The sequence below is a fragment of the Acanthisitta chloris genome, unplaced genomic scaffold, assembly GCF_000695815.1.
Source record: "Acanthisitta chloris isolate BGI_N310 unplaced genomic scaffold, ASM69581v1 scaffold15305, whole genome shotgun sequence".
NCBI classification, from domain to species: Eukaryota; Metazoa; Chordata; class Aves; order Passeriformes; family Acanthisittidae; genus Acanthisitta; species Acanthisitta chloris.
Genome location: NW_008673278.1, coordinates 1 through 20,443, shown reverse-complemented (window position 1 = coordinate 20,443; position 20,443 = coordinate 1). Strand labels below are relative to the sequence as shown.

Here is a 20,443-nt window from a genome sequence, read left to right as displayed (position 1 = left end):
GATTTTCCACATACAAATGACACACAATACCTTTATTATGAAATACACATTTAAAAGCAAGGATTCATGTGGCAGCAACATGAAAGTTTAGATAAGAGATAGATGTGAATTTCAACTATGCTAATATTACTTTGCTTTTTTCTCATTGAGGTCTCAGTCCATAATTTTGTTAGATTCTTTACATTTCTCTTTGTGACTTGTTTTGGTTGGGTTTTTTTATTTTTTTAAATTGCATGTTTCAATGAATGACAGAAATTATGGGAAGCAGATGGGACAAAACAGAAGCTTGGAGCCCTCAAAGGGCACAGTTCACCTAAAACTGAAGTTTTTATGTATTGCTTTCAAGGGGCACTTGGGCCAGATCAAATAATTAGGCTATCAAACTAGTGTGAAACTACTGATTTTAATAATGACATTCTAGTTTTCCAGGGTGCCTCTGACCATGGAAGCTAGAATTAGCATCACTTTCTTAGCCTCAGAATTAATCATTGATCATAATAATAATTATTCATTAATATTTTCAGGCATTAATTATGATTCTTGAAAAGCACAAAAAGTGTTCAGAGGAATCCAGTTAGACCTAATCACATCTCAAGCCATAAAATGGCTTTCTTTTATGAAAAAGAATAATTTTATGGTCTTTCACTAAGTGATAACACTGTAGGAATCCTTACCAAGTTTTGGCTTAGAATTAGCTTGTACCTATCACTTTTTCGTCTCAGGTTTGAAGAAAATCTCGGTATATTTATCTCTTTTCCTTCCATTAGCACAGTGAAATCCATACATCATTGCTGTTATTATTTGAGTCTTTTTCAACCCGGTTGATTCTATGATTCTCTGTTATTGGCTTTCTTGCTCTTTTTGCCAGGCAAAACAGTGCTACAAGCTTACAGTTAGCAACTGTGATTAAAATCAGAGACACTAATGGGAAAACTTCATATATATCTTTAAGCCAGCTTTGTGTAGACAGAATGTTGTAAATGAAAATAGAATTTTAGAGTATTGCAGCAAATGGAAATAGAACATAGGATTTTTAAAGTATTTGCTTTCACTTAACCAGTTTCAATCTAATTTCAAGTCAATTTTTTATTTACACACAGGGAAAGCATTTCTGTGGAATGATATTATCATAATATATCCTGAGCAGCATTAATTGTAAGAGATGTAAAGTTTTATTTGGACAAAGCAAATAAAATCATATCTTACATGAAATGTCAGGAGTAAAGTCCTTGCACAGTTCAATGCGATGCTTATCAGATGGCTGTGATTGCCACACATCAGCTATGTCACCGAGTGTTTGAGGATGTCAGCATTATGTTTCTGTTCTCTTGGCAGCTGTTTAGTAAATCTTGGTTTCCTTTTTCCCTTTTTCCTCCTGGCAGGCAGAAGATGAAGAGAGTACCTTTGAAAAGGTGGGTGCAGGAGTGCGTGGTCCCAGGATCGTGGAGCACATGTCCCAGACTGCCTGCCAGTATGAGAAGAACTGGCCCATCTGTGCAGATGATGACTGGGTGAGCCATTAACTCTGGGGTGAAAGTTAGGCCTGTCCGTGGGGCACTCACAAACCTCACCTGGATCACTGCAATAGGTGCCATGCAGCCAGAACGTGGTTGGGTGGTAGGTCTGAGGAGGACAGGTAACACTTCAGGTTGGGGCAGCCTGAGGAGATCTCCTGTAGGAAAGAAAGAAACAAAAAAACAAAGGAGGAGAAAGAATGATGGAAATATTTGCAGTGCTTCAGAATCAGGAAAGAAAGTAAGTCTGGAAAAGAAAGATTAAATAGAAAGACATGAGACAGAAAAGAAATAGCTAGAAATCATACACATTTCAATAGTTACTTTACAGGAAGTCAGGTTAGAAGACGCTCAGTAAAAGTTTCATAATTTTCATAATGATTGACTAGATGTCCTTGTATATAAACTACTAATGTCTCTCTTTCTTGCCTGTTGCACCTCAGTCCATTGCTATGCTACATTTATTTGATGACATCTTGGCAAAGAGCTTAAATCTGTAAGAAGCTTTTCTGAGGAAAATGGGTTTAATAAGTTGGCCTCTAACATCCCTGCTCAAACTGGACAACAGACTTCTTACAGCAGCCCTTTAGAATATATATATGTATATGTATTCTAAATGATATGTATATTTTTTATATATATATATAATCTTACCCATGAGGAACAGAGGAGAGAGAAAATTAAAAGTTTACTTGTTCCTCACCCCATGGTTTATGGCAGGGTTCTGAGGATGCACTTCGCTAATACCATTACACAAAAGGTTTACTCGTGAAGATTTTAACACAATTCTTTCCTTCTTCCAATTTTAGTTTAACAAATGTCCATCAGGCTGCAGAATGCAAGGACTGATTGATGAGGCAGACCGGGATTATAGTCACAAAATAGACAAAATCAGGAAGCTGCTAGCAGAAAATCAAAACAACTATAAAAAATCCAATCAAATAATTGTGGAAACTGTAAATGTACTAAAACCCAACCTGGAAAGTGCTCAGCGTGAGTATCTTGCACCCAGTTTTATTATCCATTGCTGAATTATTATTTTTTGTGTATAAGCAATACATAGTGAAAATATATGCTGCACTGGACATTATTATCGAGGACCAAAATAAACATAACAATAGACTCTTAACTGCTGATTAGTAAAAACTAATGTCATTTCTATCTGTTCAGTACTATAAGAAATATATTCTTAATTACATGTTTAATTGCATGTTTTAAAATACAATACACAATTAGGAAAGAAAATCACGTGTGCATAGCTGACTGTGAGGCATTTCTGTTTCAGAACTTGATGAGAATTACGGTCTTGTGTCAGGAGAACTGAGACGGAGAATTGTAACATTAAAGCAGAGAGTTGTCACTCAAGTAAACAGAATTAAAGCTCTGCAGAGCAGCATCCAGGAACAAGTGGTGGAGATGAAGCGCTTAGAGGTAGGTACCTGCTATGCAATTTCCATGCTTTCCAGGGCTTAGCTACAGAAAGAGGGCCTAGCCGTTATAACCCACATGGTGAGCAGTGCTCCCTCTGGAAGAAACCACGATGTGATTCTCACAGGATCTGACTTGCTGAGTCAAATCCCCAAATGAGTTGCTTTCTGTGCATCTTGGTTTTCTATTTCTGCTCTGTGGGAACCAGCATGAGCTCAGTAGGACTCCTGGTCCTATCTGCTGCTTCTGCTCTCAGACAGGCAGCAAGGATGCTACATCTGCTGATAACTGGCTCCATATGAGATGTTTCTTCTCCTGTAAGGAGTTGCCGAGCTTAGGATGAAGGGGACATGCTCTGTCCATTCTCAGCGGTGCTGCCACCGCTGCCCGCAGCCAGGGAAAAGTTCTGTCACAAACAGTGGTTTTGCTCAAAGGCCCATTTTGGTCTCTAGATTAGAAATCCAGCATTTGGATCATTTGGAAAAGCGATGGTAACCCCAGGATGGCAGGCCTCACAGCAGGCCCATGACAGGCTCTGAGAAGTCCAAGGTCTTCCCCTCTCCTTGGAGGACCCATTTCTGCCCTGACCCCCAGGGAGCATGGCCAGCTCTTCAGCACTCCCTCCAAGCCCAGGAATACACTCCTACACCCCAAGAATAAAGAGAGCAGAGACTGGGAACATGCTACAACATTCTTCTCCGTGAAACTCGTGTGCGTTGTGCTATTGCATGTGTTGTATTTACAATGGAAATAAACCTATGATGATTTCAAAACTGAACTTTGGAAAAGCTCAGCTGTAGTTGGGAAGTAGATGGGCAGCTCCCATCCTTCCCCTGACCAGTAAAGGATACCCTTGCTTAAGAAAGTCAGGCAAGCTCCCTAACCAAATTATATTTCTCTGGTTATGTAGGTGGACATTGATATTAAGATACGAGCTTGCAAAGGAACCTGTGCTAGAAGTTTTGATTACCAGTTGGACAAAGAAAGCTACGAGAACATCCAGAAGCAGCTTAACCAAGCCAACTCTGTCGACTTGCACCCGGAGCTTCAAGCAACCACCTTGAGCACACTGAAAATGAGGCCACTTAAGAACTCTAATGTTCCTGATCATTTTAAGCATAAGCCTCTGCCAGAAATGCAAGCTCTGAACATAATTAATAACATCAAGCAGATGCAAGTGGTATTAGAAAGACCAGGAACAGACACGAATCCCTCCAGAGGCGACAGTTCATATCCCATAGCAGAATCAAGGGGGGATGGACCTTCATACACCAGCAAATTAGTTACTCCTACTCATGGAAAAGAAACCCTTAGTCTGGGAGACAAAACCTCCTCCGCTGTTCGTAGATGCACCAAAACTGTCAGCAAAAAATATGTCACTGGCCCTGATGGCCCTAGAGAAGAAGTAGTTGAGAAAATGACTTCTTCTGATGGCTCAGACTGCTCCTATTTACATGGGGCAGGAAATGCAGGAGGGGAAGGGAGCACCTACCATTTTAGCGGCACAGATGACTTCCACAAGCTAGAGAAGTTATTTCCTGAGCTAGACTCATTTTTTACCCCTGACTCTCCATCCACTGCTAGTAAGCATGTTAGTGGATCTAGCAGCTTTACAACTAGCAGACACACTGCTAGTACAGGCAGTAGCTCCTTAGGTACCGGAGCATCCAGTCATTCAGAGACTTTTGGGGGGAAAGACAAATTTGCAGACTTAGGAGAGGAGGAGGAAGATGACTTTGGAGGACTTCACCTTCAGCCATCTGGATTCCCATCTGGCAGTGCAAGTCACTCCAAGACCAGCACCACTTCTAGTTTCAACAAGGGAAGCTCCACTTTTGAAACCAAATCACTAAAGACGCGTGAAATAACTGAGCAGCTAGGTGGGGTGGAACATGATCAGAGTGCAGAGGATACCCCAGACTTTCAGGCACGCAGCCTTAGACCGTCAAGAATCACTCGAAGGACAGACAACACTGGGAAAGGTAGTTATTGAGGTAGTGGAACAGAACTCCATCCATAACCAAACTGACACAATGGTTTTAGATACTGTAGTGCAGCAGTGTGATGATAAAATGCAAGCACTGTGTCTGTTTGTTGCCACCTCAGAAACAAAAGGGAAAATATTTCATTAATACTTGGGTATTACATACAAAATTTACAATTTAAGAAGTATGTAAAGTTCTCTTTCCTGAATTTTTTTTAATGTTGCCTGTCACTATACCTAGTGTCATCCAACACGTTTAACAATTTTCCACAGAGCTATTGTTATTTGGATTCCTCTGAACCTTTTATTAAATTTTGCTGATAACTCCTGTCAAACCAGATCAACTTTTTTTTTTAGACTGTGATGATATCCGCCAGAAACACACTTCTGGTGCCAAAAGTGGCATTTTCAAAATCAAGCCAGCGGGATCCAGTAAGGTTTTGTCAGTTTATTGCGACCAAGAGACCACTTTGGGAGGATGGCTATTGATCCAACAGAGAATGGATGGATCAGTGAATTTTAACCGGACCTGGCAAGACTACAAGAGAGGTTTCGGCAGCGTGGATGGCAGAGGGCGAGGCGAGTTTTGGCTGGGCAATGAAAACATACACTTGCTGACTCAAAATGATACTCTGCTTCGGGTAGAGTTAGAGGACTGGGATGGAAATGCTGTGTATGCAGAGTATATTGTACAGGTCGGGTCTGAAGCAGAGGGGTATGCCCTTGCTGTGTCTTCCTATGAGGGGTCTGCCGGGGATGCACTGATCGCTGGCTGGTTGGAAGAGGGCACTGAATTCACATCCCACGCCCAGATGCAGTTCAGCACCTTTGACCAGGACCAGGACCGCTGGGAGGAGAACTGTGCAGAGATGTATGGGGGTGGCTGGTGGTACAACAGCTGCCAGGCAGCCAACCTCAATGGCATTTACTACCTGGGGGGACACTACGACCCCAGGTACAATGTTCCTTATGAGATTGAAAATGGTGTAGTCTGGCTGCCATTTAAAGCCTCTGACTATTCCCTCAAAACTGTTAGAATGAAGATCAGGCCCATAGAAACCCTGTAGGAAGACAGGCTTTTCATGTGTGTTACAAGTTGAATAGAGTTTTTTATATATATGTATGATGTACCTTTACTCTGTGAATTTGAAGGCAACTGGGTACATCTGTGGCTTAAAAAATAAACACTGATTAATGATCAACAAAAGAGTTTTTTTATCTTATTTATAACTGACTAACCTTTCCCAGGAAATTGATTAAAAAGCCCTTTAATAATGAACCTTTTCTGTGTCTGACTATTTCTTTGTCTATGTCTAAGCCATTGGCAGATCACAACGTGACTGGCGATAAAAATATTTATAATTTGCATTATTTATTTTGTTTAAGAGTGTTAAAGCAGTAAAAAAAATTAGAAGTATGTTCACAAGGAAATCCTACATCCACTGACATGAGCGGTGTAAGTCTGACTGAGTTCAAGAGTCCATGTCTGAGCTGTCTCCTCTCAGTTCCATTTCGAGGGGAGCACAACAGCAGTGGGAGTCACTTCTCAGGCACAACCGAGGGTGGTTTGGGTTTCACTTTTGCCACACATCTGTCCTGGTTAAACCATGACAACATCTAACATGCAGTGCAGTTTGATAAATGATGCATGTTTTAGGACTGATCTCCAAAACTTTGATTTGATAAATATGGACACAGACCTTCCATCCCATCAATAAATTCTAGGTGGCTTACCATGCATACTATAGCTTCAAAATAAGACAGTTCCATGATAACTCATCAAAATACAACTTCCAAAACAGGCTGTTATTTTCTAGCAATCACTAAAAGGTTATGACTCCAACCAGCACAAGCAAGATGAGGAGCACCTGAATTGCTTGGCACATGTCCCAAGCAAGGATTCTTCTACAGATAAGGGGCTTAAATCAGCAACTTGCTGGCAGTGTGTGGTAAGGATCCTTTAGCAAAAAGCTGGCTGCATGGAAAACCAGCTATATTGCACAAGAACACATTGTATTAACCTTTATACCTCATGACACAAGTATTTACACTGTTTAATATTTCTGTGCTTCTATTGAGAAACAAGCCTAAGCAAACTTCCTGGCCTCCGGTCTCACTGGCACGTTGATACCCTTTAACAATATCATTGACTATTGGCAAAGCAGGTCCCTTTTAGCCTTTTTTCAATGCTTTTCAAACGCAGCCACTATCTAACCTTCTCGGAAAATTTGCTGAAGTGCAAGGACAGCTTTACAGCCATGTGTGGAGAAGTGTCTGTGCTTTTGGGAAATGGGCTTCTGCTTTACACCTTGTGTCTTTGTTCCTTAGCCTCAGTGGAAGCCTGCCTGTGGAGATGCTGAAAATCTGTGCTCATGTAATGAAATGCTGCCATGATGTCTCCTCATTGTCCTCTTGGGCTTCAAAGATTAAATCAGCAGTACACGTTTCAGGTGGGATTCATCCACCATCTTTGCATACAACTTCCTCTCGATGGGATGCAGAAGAGGAGCAGGCATTGAGCTCTTCTCTCTGGCCAGCTATGACAGGACCTCAGGGAATGGCCTGAAGTTGTGTCAGGGTAGGTTTAGGTTAAATATTATAAAAAGGTTCTTCACTCAGAGGCTGATTGGGAACTGGAACAGGCTCCATAGGGAAGTTGTCACAGCACCGAGCCTGACAGAGTTCAAGAAGCATTTGTACAATGCTCTCAGGCACATGGTGTGATTTGTTGGGGCTGTCCTGTGCAGGGCCTGGAGTTGGACTCAATAATCCTTGTGAGTCCCTTTCAACTCTGAATATTCTGTGATCTGGGTCCCTAGTGATCTGGGCCTCTTCCTTTGTGGAGGAAGGCAGTCTCCTTTGAGAGATGTTGATGAAGCTTTGATGAATTACCCAACCTCCACCTACTCTATGATTGGAGTCACTAGCTGCTCTAGGCCCATGACAGTGATTGTGTGAAAGACATACTGTATTTTATTCTATAATAAAAGGATATGGGATGGTGGAGGGAATAATAAGAGGAACAGTATCTGAATGAGATCCTAGAAAAGGGCACATTTAATCCAGCATACAGGACTTGAGCTGACTGTTGACCTATTTGTTTGTTCAATACTATCTTTTCACTTTATTCCTTCTCAACTTGTTACACAAATAGTTACTGTTACATTTATAATAGAAAATAAAATAACTATCTCTTATTTAGTGGAATGTGTTTGCTTTTACCCAGATTATGAATAAATACTTAGGAATCATGTGGACAATACTTTAGTTTTAAGACTTTAATTGATTTTTAGAAAACATTTAAAAATAATCCTCTCCCTCTTTGAAAGTGGTATAGAAGACATTTGTAAAAGAGTAAAACAAGTTGGCTTTGGGTTTTTCATAACCAATGTTATTGTATACTAGTTACTCTTGTCTTGTGAACAAATGAAAAATGGAAAAAATACACTTGCAATTTTCATTGGTCCGATCTTGATTTACAGTTGACATTGCTTTTCACTGTAGGTCACAATATGCTTGTACATACATATTTGGCTCTCATATGTAAAGACAAGCCTGAATACCATGGCTGAAAATATAACCATGTACAAATACTAAGAGAAAAATCCCTGATTCTGCACATTTTGATAATGATTAATGTGGAAAGTAGGGCCGGATTTTCATGCTCATCTTCTTCATTGAATACCATGACCCTTTCCAGTTCATCCACACAATACCATCATCTGTACCATGTTTTGCCATATCCCAGCTGTAGGTCCCTCCATAGTAGTATCTGCCATTGGGGTTGGCTGAGTGGCAGCGGTTGTACCACCATCCACCACCATCTTCTTTGGAGCACTGTTTTTTTGGATCTGCAGTTAACCTGATGAGGGAAAAAAAAGTAAGTGTCGAGAGTGACAGACGTAATATAAGCAAACAGATCAACAGAGTATGTATACCTGCCTGTGCACTGAAATTTTCAACCCATAATAAACATTTAAAGTCCTCTCTGAACTTTTCATAAAATATTGGCCATCACAAGTATGTGCTACACAGTGCACTCGGAAGAAAAACAAGTCAAAGTTTAGCTGCATCTCTTTGGGAATGTCAGTTTAGTTTACCAATTGATAACTACAATTTCTTGCAGTTCATAATGATCATTACAATATAAATGAAATTTAAAGATAGAAATCAATGAGAAATGTATGTCTTCCCCAATCTAAACAATTCCTTTATTCATGAATGTGTAATCAGGTAATTAGCACAGTTTAGAGATATAGTGCTTAATTATGTACTTTACAACTGAGCTTCCATCTTCTGAGTAGGCAGAACTTTGTTTTTTAACTGGACATGCTACCTGTCTCTTTCCACGGGACAATTATGTGCTACTGGAGTGAGTACCAATATTCTTACTTAGCAAGAGAGGGCTCTGACAATGAATATATTGCACCCAGATTGGCTGCTTTGTCCACAGTAATGTCATTCATGAAGTCAATAAAATTCAGCATGCTTGCTTCTTACTTGGTTGTGGAGTGTCACTAACCTAATATATAGTTTTATCTGCCCTTGGCTACGCCAAGAGAACTGCATGGACATTTGGCAGGTAACTTGCCAAAATGTGTTTTGAAATACTATGAAATGCTGTGAAAACTAGTGGAAAACTAGAAAAATATTCTGTATTCAGCTCTATTTTAAGCTCTATTTTTATTTGAAACATCTAGTGCAAGTACATACCATCCATCATTGTCTCTGTCGTAAGTACTGAAGAACATTCCATTGTGAATTGTCATTGTCCTGTTCTCTCCATGCAACTGTGAAGCTCCATCCATTAGTGCGTTGCCTGCATTGCCTTTGTAGTTATTAACTGAAAGTTGATACTTGTTTCCTTCATTCTGTATGGTGAAACCTCCATAATGGGCTGATACTTTATCACCATTCCAGTCCTCCATTTCGATTAAAACTTCAGTGGGCCCTATTTTGGTAAGCTGGCTGATCTTCTCATTTCCAAGCCAATATTCACCTGAGAAGCAACAAGAGAGATCTCTGTGAAATAGACTTCCTAATATACTTCAAGGCAACTTTATTATTTGCCTGTATGTCTGCTGAAGTGGATTAGTTAATTTTAAAAAGTCAAAGAACTTCAGGAAAATAGGGAAAAACAGTTTCAGTAAGAAGAGCTCTTTGCACGTCATGCTCAGTGTTTTACCTGGTGTATCACAGTAGTTCTTCCCTCCACTCTTCGCAACATTTCCAAATCCTTTTTTGTATTGATCCCATCCTCTTCCAAAATTAACACTGCCATCCTGGCGGTTCTGAATCAAAGTCCAGCCTGCAGGAGTGATGGTATTTAGATTAAATTGCCCGTACAAAAGGAGCATGAAACATTAAGATATAGCCCTTTTAACTTTATCTCAGGAGAAGAACATATGGCTTTCTTGTAGCATTTTTGCTCAGTTAAGTAGCACCCCACTTCATAAGGAAAGATAGGAACTTTAAGGACTGCTTTGGCAGTAGCACCCCACTTCATAAGGAAAGATGGGAACTTTAAGGACTGCCTTGGTCTTTTGTCTGGCACATAGCATCAGGGTAAGAAATGAGCCAGGCTGTCCTTTTCTGCACACCTATATACCGTCCATTCTGGTCATAGCAAGACACGTACACAATTTGTTTAGTTTCATCATGGAAGTATCCTACTGTGCATCCACAGCTGACCAACAAGACTTTCCTGAACGAGTCAGCCAGACTTAACTCTCAAGTAATTACAAAATGTGTAACTCCATATTTGTCTGTATAAAATGCAAATTACTAATATGATTTTTGGTACCATCTATATTAATTAATATTTTAACAACATAGTTATTTCACACTAACCTCCATTATCTGTGTCCATGTCACAGTATACTCGGTATGGCTTGCCAAAAGGATCTGGCTGGATGAGGTACATTTCAGATGTCTCACCTCCCTTTCTGATGATATCCTCACATTCTGCAAGAATACATCAGAGACTCTGTTACTGAAAGAGATATGAATTTCTTCAACAGTCTTCTTATCCTTTGGTTTGCTGATTATAAGGGAACAATTGAAAAATAAAAGAATTTTACTTTCATTTTGATTTCTGTGATACATCACGTGAAAGAATCAGGGAAGAAAGAACACTGCACTTGCATTGTTCAGCTTTTCCAAATAGGAATTTCTAGAAATTCAAACTAAGTGATGGAAGACTGTATGCTTTCCAATGACTTTTTGAACGAGACAAGGTTATGAAAGAACCTTTTCTGATGGAAAAAAAATCAAAGGTACAATGATGATAGTCACAAATGTGTCACCTTTGCCTTACAAATACCCTGAACACCTATCTCTTTAAAACACTACTGGCCACTTATGAAGACTGATGCTGGATAAGGGATTAAAAAATCTTTGGTCTCACCAGTATAGTTATGCATGAATGATTTGTTTTCATCTAGGATTACTTTCCATGTTTCCTGCTATCAATGACACAGACTTCAGAGGCACATTCGAAAAAATTGAATGATGCATAGTGATACAAGTGGGAGAAGAGATGTCATTATAGCTGAATGAGTACCTTTGCCTGAAACCACAGGAATATTACAGGAAACACCACATGGGGAACGGCAGTAGTCCATCTGGGTGGCAATAGCATTTTCCAGTTTTTGTATCTTTTTGTGTAGAGAATCCACAACTGCACGAAGGACCCTGAGGCTAGATGGGATGTTATTATCCAGATTATCCTTTATATAACGATACTGCAATTCCACTTCTGTGTTGAACTGAGAAAGTAAATCATCATTGTCTAGAAAAGCAACGAGATTAAAAGCAGATTAGTTTTCAACACGTTTTCCAGTTAGGAAATAATGAAATGCAATCTGTAGGTACAATTTGAGATGCCACTTCTTTCCTTAGCAGGGAGGAAGGATAGGCATTTCTTTTGCTTACTTTTCTATGGTGTGCAAAACTACGCAGACGTTCTCAGGAAAGTGGTACACATGTCCTGTTTTTTTCTTTGATTTATCATTGATGCTATCTTTTGCCAAGGAACTATAATTAGCTTCTTTCTGGGGGGCCATAGTGCCAACCCAGAGGCTGGTTATAAATGGATTGGATGGACATAGGAGAGTAGGTAAGGGGTAATGTTACCATTACATTTAGGGGCCTCATATGAATCTGGTCTCAGTATGAGATCCATTCCTTTGCCTCTCTTGAAAGATTTCTTTTAAGATTAAGAGGACATGGTCATGGAACTCTGCTTTGCTAGATATTCCACTGTGTTTTTAATTTTTTTTTAAGAAGTCACACTAACAAATAACTGTAGGAATGCCAATAAAACTTCAATACCATTTACACTAGTAAGTCATAGCAAGCATACCTTTTCTTTGCTTTTGCGTCTTTACCAATTTATCATCAAGAAGCGTCACATATTCGTAGAAAGTTTCAGAGCTTTCAGAGAGTTTGCTCACTTTATCTTTTAGCTCACGAACAACTGGTTTCACACTTTTTTCCTGTTTTTGCAGTGCAGTTTGCAGCTGACATCCAGTTGGACACAGTGTTCCCTTAAAAGAAGCAAAAAGGGATACAAATAAAAGTCAAGATAAAAAATTTCTAATCCCATCAGTGAATGACCATACCTTTGAATGCACTGAATAGTTTGTAATATATTTAAGCATCTAGATGAAGAATCAAGACATTCAACTTTTACAAAGAAGTTGCACTCTGAAGATGCTCTGAGTCCCTCAGGAGGACTCTTGTTCAAGCTCTTGAGAAAAGCCCTCTCTCTTCACATGTTTTTTGGTCCCCTATCTGCTTTTCACCTTTCTGCACTGTTAATGTTCAGTAAGTTAAGCCACCTGAACTATGATTAAAGCCTGTCAGGAACTACCTGGTGCCTGTGCAAGTTTATATCTACCTCTTTCCTCTTATACTTGCCTCAGAGAATCAACCACATTCTCTGCAATATATATCTCTCATGAAATGACCTCATGATTGATTAATAAATTATCACCGCAGGAAGTGGAGCACCATTGCTTCTGCAACAAACGCAGCACTATCAAGGACAGCAGTGTTTTAAAAACAGGTGGGAAATTCTGACACCATGTGAGAACCAAAACACTCAGGCAACACAGGACACTATCACAGCCATGTATTCATTAAGCTTTAACAGACTTCATTTGTTGGCAACCTCCACACTAAAATTGCTCTGAGATAACTAAGATGCCTCTCAGCACTGTTACAGCAGGAACAGTGTGATAGACTACTGCAAGGCAGCGAGGGGTGTGCTAGATCTCAGCATGCTTGTATGCTCTTCCCTAAGAGCTGGAGCAGTTACTGAGGGTAGACTATAATTATGTTTTGAAACTATTAAGTAAGACAGGGGAGGTTAATTTTTTTGGTCCCTAAGGTTCCTTTGGATTATCTGAAATTGAAGCCAGCACTTCTGCAGAAGTTTTTCTGTCCTTAATAGTTACCTATGCAAAGCCACACAGAAGGCACAGGCTAACCCACAGATACTTCCTTTCCTCATTTTCAGTTCAAATCGCATCTCCCCATCTTCACTGCAGGCTGACTCTGTGACTAATCCCATGGACCCTGTGACATTACTCTTCTGAATGCAGTCCTAGCAAACCCAAGCAAAATGAAGAAAAGTTGGACTGCTTTAAATGAACGACCATCCCTTATTTGGCAAAGAAAACTGTGTTGGGTGTACTAGAAGAACAGGACAGTATGTCACCAGCTGTCTCAACAGGCAGACACCTACCATCTCCTCCTGAGCATGCTTGCAGCCACCAGCATCGGGATAGACGATACGTTCCTTCTTGTCCCCCGTGCTCCCTCGCTTCGGGGGCCGGGGCCGGTACCCAGCTCCGCTGACGGGAGGAGCCACTGGTCGCACCGTGGGAGCCATTTCCCTCCTCTTGTCCAGGGGCCGGTGACCTCGAACCGAGAGCGGGGGACCGTCATCCTGCAAAGCCAGGGGACAGAAAACTCTCTGAATCCAGGATCGCTATCGTAAAATGTGATGTGCAGGTGGAGGCTTTTTTCAGCACTCTTTAGCATTTTAAACAGCAGGGGAAATCATGGAATGGAATGCAAAAAGCCATAATGGAAATATACTGACATTATGTAAGTCATTGCTATGCTCTCCCTTGTAGGACTAGTCACACTCCCTCTACCTACATGTACATAAACTAAAATGTCTTCAGACCAAAGCAAAACATTATTTCAATAGCTAATTTTGACCAAGGAATAAATTTTCTGTAGTTCAGAGCCACTAAATACCATGAAACTTGAATTACTAGGATTAAAAAAAAAAAGTAATTAGACAGCATTAGGGCTAAGAAGCATATTCAGCATCACATCATCAATGTCCCAGCTTTTCATTGGGCTACAGGAAAATTTGCAAGGTCTCAGAAAACCAGGCCACAGTCAAATACATTATCAGGTCTCAGGCCACATGCCAGCTGTTAACTGATGAAACTAGGAAAAGCATCCAATAGAGCAGGTTTTCAGAGCTCCCTCTGATGTATACATTCCCCATCTTTGCCAGAAATGGGAAAGTCTAAGAGGTCGAGCAAGAGAAACAGGCCTGGTTCCTAAGCACTTGTTCAAATTAAACCATTTGAAGTAATAGTTGTTTGAACTATTGAACCAAAACCTTCGGCCAGACCCAATCCCACTCAGACTTAGCTACAAATAGCAAATATTTGTAAGGATCCAAAGTCAGAGGCTTCAAGCAGTTTCAAAAGCAGGCAGCATACAAACCACAGAATTGCTGAAAGTGATTTCACACAGTAGGGTTATCAGAAGTTAGTATGTAGACACAAGTGCGTAGATTGTATAATGGAAAATCTGATTACTCTGACCTATTTAATTTTTGCAGGGATTTTCACACTAAAAAAATGTACTGAGATTCTTAATTGTATTTTCTACTAAAGTATTTTACTTAAACAAAACTAAATAAAGGTTAAACAGTTATTTTCAGATTGATCCTTATTGCTTGCCTTTTTGTTTAACAATTGTTACCTCTCCATTTCCAATGTAAAGATATATGAACTCACTGTTTGTTTCATTTTGGCTTTTTTCAATGGCTATAGAATCTGTAGAAAAGTTTCTACTGTCTTTGAGATGGGACATGATTAATTACACATTTCTACCCTTTGTACCTAATACTAATTGTCTGTTACATCGTATGTCAACATTGCTAAATTAATATCCCTAAATAAATTCAGCTAAATAACTAATCTTACCATTACACATTCTTCATTTCCTACAAAAAAAAAAAGAAGTAACAAGAAAATATCTCCAAGATCAGAAAATAACTAGTGTGCAGTTACATATACAAAGGTTATTTTTGAACACCAAGTGAAAAAAGAACATGCACTGGATCATCTTTTCCCACAGCTTCTAACTTAGCTAACTCACATAAGCTAAGTAAGTCGAGCATGCAAAAAAATTAAATTAATTATTAATCAATATCAGTATTACAACCTCCTCATCATAGTCAGTAGAAATCTGGGGTTTAACAGAGGAAACACAGAGCAGGAACAGCAGGAGCAGTTTCATGGTGCTGGCTTGCTTGAGCAACTCAGTGGACTTCTCTCACCAGCAGCTCTGACAGGGAGAGGCCTCCTCTGTCCCTATATATATAGGCAGCAACCCTCATTTCCAACTTCACAGTGCTAGGACCACCCCTTCTGAGCAATCACTGCTTCTCTGTTAATATTCAACCTTTCTCTTCACTGTGTGCCTGACTACATCAGTTGTTGAGCAATTTCTCTGGACAACTCTTATCTACATGTCCCAGAGACCTCTGTGGATGCTGGCATCAAATAGATGTTCAAATCCTTAAAAGTACCTCCTGCTCAGATTACACAAGGTTACCATTTTCTCAAAAATCACAAGTCTTTTAAAACAGCTGAAAAGGTGAATAGCCAAAGGAAAAAACCCATCAGGTGTCACACTGTGGTGTCTCCTTTTTTTCTTTCTGCTGCAAACGTGACTGTCTCAGAAATATATGAAATTTGGAGCAAGCTCACATCACACAGATTGTTACATTTTTTCTCAATAGTTCTGATGGTGCCTGATAGGTATGCAATCTTTGGGTCTTTATATCCAAGTGAAAAAAAGTATATTATATTCATTACATTAATAGTTGTGAATCAAAGCAATGCTTTGATCTGTTAAAGACCAGATGAATACTGTAAGCATAAACCAACATTATTCCATTACTTTAGCCTTGTGATATTGTAAATGAACTAAAATAATTAAATTTTACATATTAGTCTGCAGATTTCCTTTTTTAATACAAAACCTGTCAAATATTATTTAAATATTTTAAATAATTTTTTGAGAGAATACAGCATGAAGTTGCTCAAAGTTGCATATCACTGATCTGCTATTAGCAGAGTTTTAACATTTCAGTGTCTTTACATCCTGTGACTTTCTCGTGCATTATAAATGATCATAATGTACTGAATTAAAGAACATATGCTGAGTGAGAGCCAGCACACTTCTGTGAAGTCATTCATATCAAGGTATGAAGACACAAAGAGATGCAAACGGTGGTCTGAGCTTCAATTTCAAAGACTACCTTAATGGACTGGGAGATTTTATGGGAAGCAAAGATAAGAACAGCCAAAATTGTTTGGTTTAGGCCTGTTCCCTGTATTCATCCTGTTAGAATTCTAGTAAATGATGGAGATTCACAAAACATGAAACCTGTTTAACCTGACTGGTTTAATTATTAAACAGTTTAGACCAAAATCAGGCATGGCTCAAAGAGCAGTAACTCCACTGAATTTGACCTCTTGCATGAGGATGTCACCAACACTATTAGATGGGGAAGAACACAAGCTTCTTCCTATAGGCATTAAAGAAATCTGTCTAAGGCCAAAATTGACATAATTAACATGTTATTTCCACTTTCGAATGCTAAGCAAGATATTATCATTGATTCTGGGCATCTCCTAACGTTAAACACAATTTTCCCACCATGTACCTCTGAGGGAAGTTCAGCCATCTTAGGTATGAGGAAGGAACACAGTGATGTTGAACCCTTGCCCAGGGCTTATGGGTAGCCTGTGGTATGGTGGAACTAAAACAAGGTCTCACTAGTCCTGAGCTAGAAACTTATATTACCCTGACTCAGCTCACACAAATCTTAATTAAATATATGATATTTGTCCTAAATCCATTTTGAAACCATCAATGTGTGCTGCAGTAACTTCTGGTGTCCTCTCTCAGGCATTAAGCCCTCTTCAGCTTGCAGTAAAGAAGTGTGTCTGTGTCTGCGCAGATGTTGTTGGAGACTGGATGATGGGGATTGGCGTGGGAGTCCCCAAGTCAAGCTGTGGAGTCCCAGCAAGGGAAATCCCCAGTCTTATTCTGCCTTGGGATGGGATTTCCCCTTTGAAACTCAGCCTTTGACCCTCCCAGCTCCAGTACTTTTCATCAGCTTCCCCAGGAGAGTTGGGTGGTTGTGTTTCCCTGAGGATTCACCATGAACAACACGTGTATGTCATACCACAGCAGGTTTGCGGCTTTGTGCCAAACGGCCAGATGCCCCAGGACGGGGATCGTGCAACCACCTATCTGGTAGCCAAACCAGATGGGTTGGCCTATCTTGTCTGCACTGCAAGTGTTTTGCCTGGAGACTTTTTTCAGCAAACACAGTCCAAATGTGGAATGGCATACAGAGGATTCTATGCTGGCAAATATATATATATATAGTGTATATATATACACATATACACAATATATACACATATATATATTATTTTGGCAGCAGGAGCTAACCCATGTTAGCATCTTGGTTATGAGATGTGATTTTTCCCTCATGCCCACAACCATTACAGTCAGGCTATGAAGCCCTATGAAGAACCAAAGCTATGGCTTAAATTTCTTCTAAAAATGATATCAATGCTTTCTCTTCAAAACAGAACAACCAATCTTTATTCCTTCACACTCCCTCCTCCAATTCATATGGTTAATGAGAAGCTGTTCCCGGAGTTAATGTGGCAGTGATACCACAACACACCTGCTAGAAACTGCAATCTTACAGCACGAACCCGATGGTATTCCAGAACATCCCTTTGTACAGTATTTTTGTACTTAGAAGGCACTTACTGGCAGAGGTGTGTCTGTGTTTGGAGGAATGACTATTTGCTTGCTGCCCCTTGTGTTTGTTGTGCCGACGTGCCTGCCAGTGATGAAACCAACCCTCTTTATACAAACCCACTGTCCTTGGGGGAGTCACGGTCACCGGATCATGGCCCTTCAGAGCTGAATGTATCCCTCGAGGCAGTTTTGGGGAACAAAACCTTCTTGGCTTACAATAAGCTATAGTGTTTACTGAATTAAATTTACTGTTGATTTAGAAATGCCCTTTTAAACAACTAGTGTTCTAATAGTGTCATCCTATGAAAAGGATACTGTAAAGTCCTCCTTTCTTATCTGCTTTTCCCAGTAGCAAATATTCTCAAAAATGATGCCTGATGCTATCTCCATGTTCTGGAAGCAAGCCAATTCTAAAACACTAATGAGAGGGGCTACTCACTTTGGCCTTAACATAATGCTAAAAGCTCATGCAACTTACTAGTCACCTTCTACAAAGTGCTTTACATAGTTTGTTATTTCCAGAACTGCAGCTGTAGCTGACATACAAAAACACATGAAGAAGACACATATAACAAAAAAATATTAATAAAGTGCACATTCTTATTAATATTGCTGACATGATTTACTGAAGTTCCAGGACTAAATTTCACCTTAGACTAAACCTAGGGAAAAAAAAATCATGAAGATTAATTTGTCCTCTGATTTTCTAAAGCATTACAAGGACAGCAAGAAGCAAATTGAGATTGTAAATTTCTGAGGGGAATGTCTACCTGTGAAAAAATGAGGACAACTACAACAACTACAGGGCCACATGAATACTGATAATAATAATAATAAACAGCACAGACAAGTTTTCTTGCTAAATATAAATGGAGATTTGTTTTCTTTGCTATCAGAGTGTGTATTTCAAACTTGGTTTCCCTTAAAAAGGCAGCAAAAATATGCCTGGAGGAAACAACTCTGTATATTAATCATAGAATCATAGAATCAACCAGGTTGAGAGACCTCCAAGATCATCAAGTCCAACCTTACCGTGGTTACTAGACCATGGCACTAAGTGCCACATCCAGTCTCATCTTGAAAACCTCCCTGGGCAGCCCATTCCAAAGTCTGACTACTCTCTCTGTAAAAAATCTTTCTAGTATCCAACCTAAACCTCCCCTGGCAGAGCTTGAGTCTGTGCCCTCTTGCCCTCCTGCTGGTTGCCTGGGAGAAGAGACCAACCCCCACCTGACTACAACCTGCTTTCAGGTAGTTGTAGAGGGTGATAAGGTCTCCCCTGAGCCTCCTCTTCTCCAGGCTAAAGACCCCCAGCTCCCTCAGCCTCTCCTCATATTCCCAGAGATTAGCCTTTAAACCATTTCCACGCATCAAATCCACCAGTCAACTGACTGATCAACATGCATGTGCCACTCTGTGTGTAAACTTAAAAAAAGAGACAAACCTGTTAGAAACCACTCTCCCCACAAATCTCCATTCAGATGTTGTGTATCTTCAACCTAACCTCACCAGCCCAAGAGGACATAACAGAATTGCCCCATTTTGACACACTGCCCCGTGGAGTTTGCACTCTAGGCTGCACTTTACGCAAGGACAGACGATGCTCCCCCTCCTTGAGGTGCAGTGCTGACCTTTACTGGAGGCTCTGAAATCCAGCAGGGATTGCCAGCATCACCAGAGGGACTACCAAAACAGGCCTTCATGTTAAACATGAAACCTGGCTGGTTTGACTTGAAACTGAGCTGCCAATACTTCTCCACTGTTAGTGGCACAATGTAATCAACACCTCTTCCCCACTTCTGCTCAGACCAGGAACTGGGGGTCAAAGCTATTCGGAGCATATTTCTATCACTTTTAAATCACTCTTAAATCACTCTTAAATACCTAAATATAGACCACCAGTGCAGCCACCAGAAATGACTCATCAACTGCAGAAAAGTCATGGTCATTATGTCAAGTGGGCAATTTGTGTGTGAGAAATAACCCCAGGCTAACGCTGTCCTGTGGTCAAAAAAGAGGGCAGGTTTGAACTAAATGATGTTGCACTGGATTACTTTTAGCCCAAATCAGTTTGTACACTGTTCACAGCTCAAGCACTCAGAGTAAGAGGCTAGTGGTGAAGAAGAGCATCGTGATGGTGGCACTGCAAAGGATGTGCTTGCCAAATCCCAGACATTGCTAGGGAGGACAAGACTTCTCAAATTTAAGAGCAGATGAGTATACATAAAGAAAGCAGGTGCTACTTGCAATTTCACAGACGCATTTGGTTATTCTGCTCATGAAGTGAAAAATCAGGTGGAGTATCAGGATACATTCGGAAAACAACTACAACCTCCATCCTTTCCCAACCCACACTGTGCCTCAGGCGCCCCGGGCAGGGCCGCGGCGCTCACAGCCGAGCACTGCCCTC

General features: G+C 40.3%; 2 protein-coding genes across 3 annotated transcripts in view; one reads left to right on the top strand and one right to left on the bottom strand.

The window, feature by feature from the left end:
• FGA (fibrinogen alpha chain) overlaps positions 1-6,093 on the top strand; it is a 6,566-nt gene extending 473 nt beyond the window's left edge. The window contains exons 2-6 of the mRNA XM_009074890.1: positions 1,383-1,511; positions 2,324-2,507; positions 2,800-2,945; positions 3,853-4,924; positions 5,284-6,093. Of these exons, the coding sequence (XP_009073138.1) occupies positions 1,383-1,511; positions 2,324-2,507; positions 2,800-2,945; positions 3,853-4,924; positions 5,284-5,993 (2,241 nt within the window). The 3' untranslated portion in view covers positions 5,994-6,093. The remainder of the gene's footprint in view (positions 1-1,382; positions 1,512-2,323; positions 2,508-2,799; positions 2,946-3,852; positions 4,925-5,283) is intronic.
• A 2,224-nt stretch (positions 6,094-8,317) lies between these two features.
• Positions 8,318-15,480, bottom strand: FGB (fibrinogen beta chain). Of its 2 annotated transcripts, none has more exons than XM_009074888.1 (8): positions 15,406-15,480; positions 13,676-13,906; positions 12,290-12,473; positions 11,489-11,716; positions 10,777-10,890; positions 10,112-10,234; positions 9,640-9,925; positions 8,318-8,788 (listed from the first exon to the last, which is right to left on the bottom strand). In XM_009074888.1, the coding sequence occupies exons 1-8, from the start codon at positions 15,478-15,480 to the stop codon at positions 8,560-8,562; spliced, it is 1,470 nt and encodes a 489-aa protein (XP_009073136.1). In that variant the 3' UTR covers positions 8,318-8,559. The 2 variants fall into 2 exon arrangements, with proteins under 2 accessions (XP_009073136.1, XP_009073137.1); XM_009074889.1 differs by having other exon boundaries at positions 13,676-13,879.
• Positions 15,481-20,443: the final 4,963 nt, after the last annotated feature.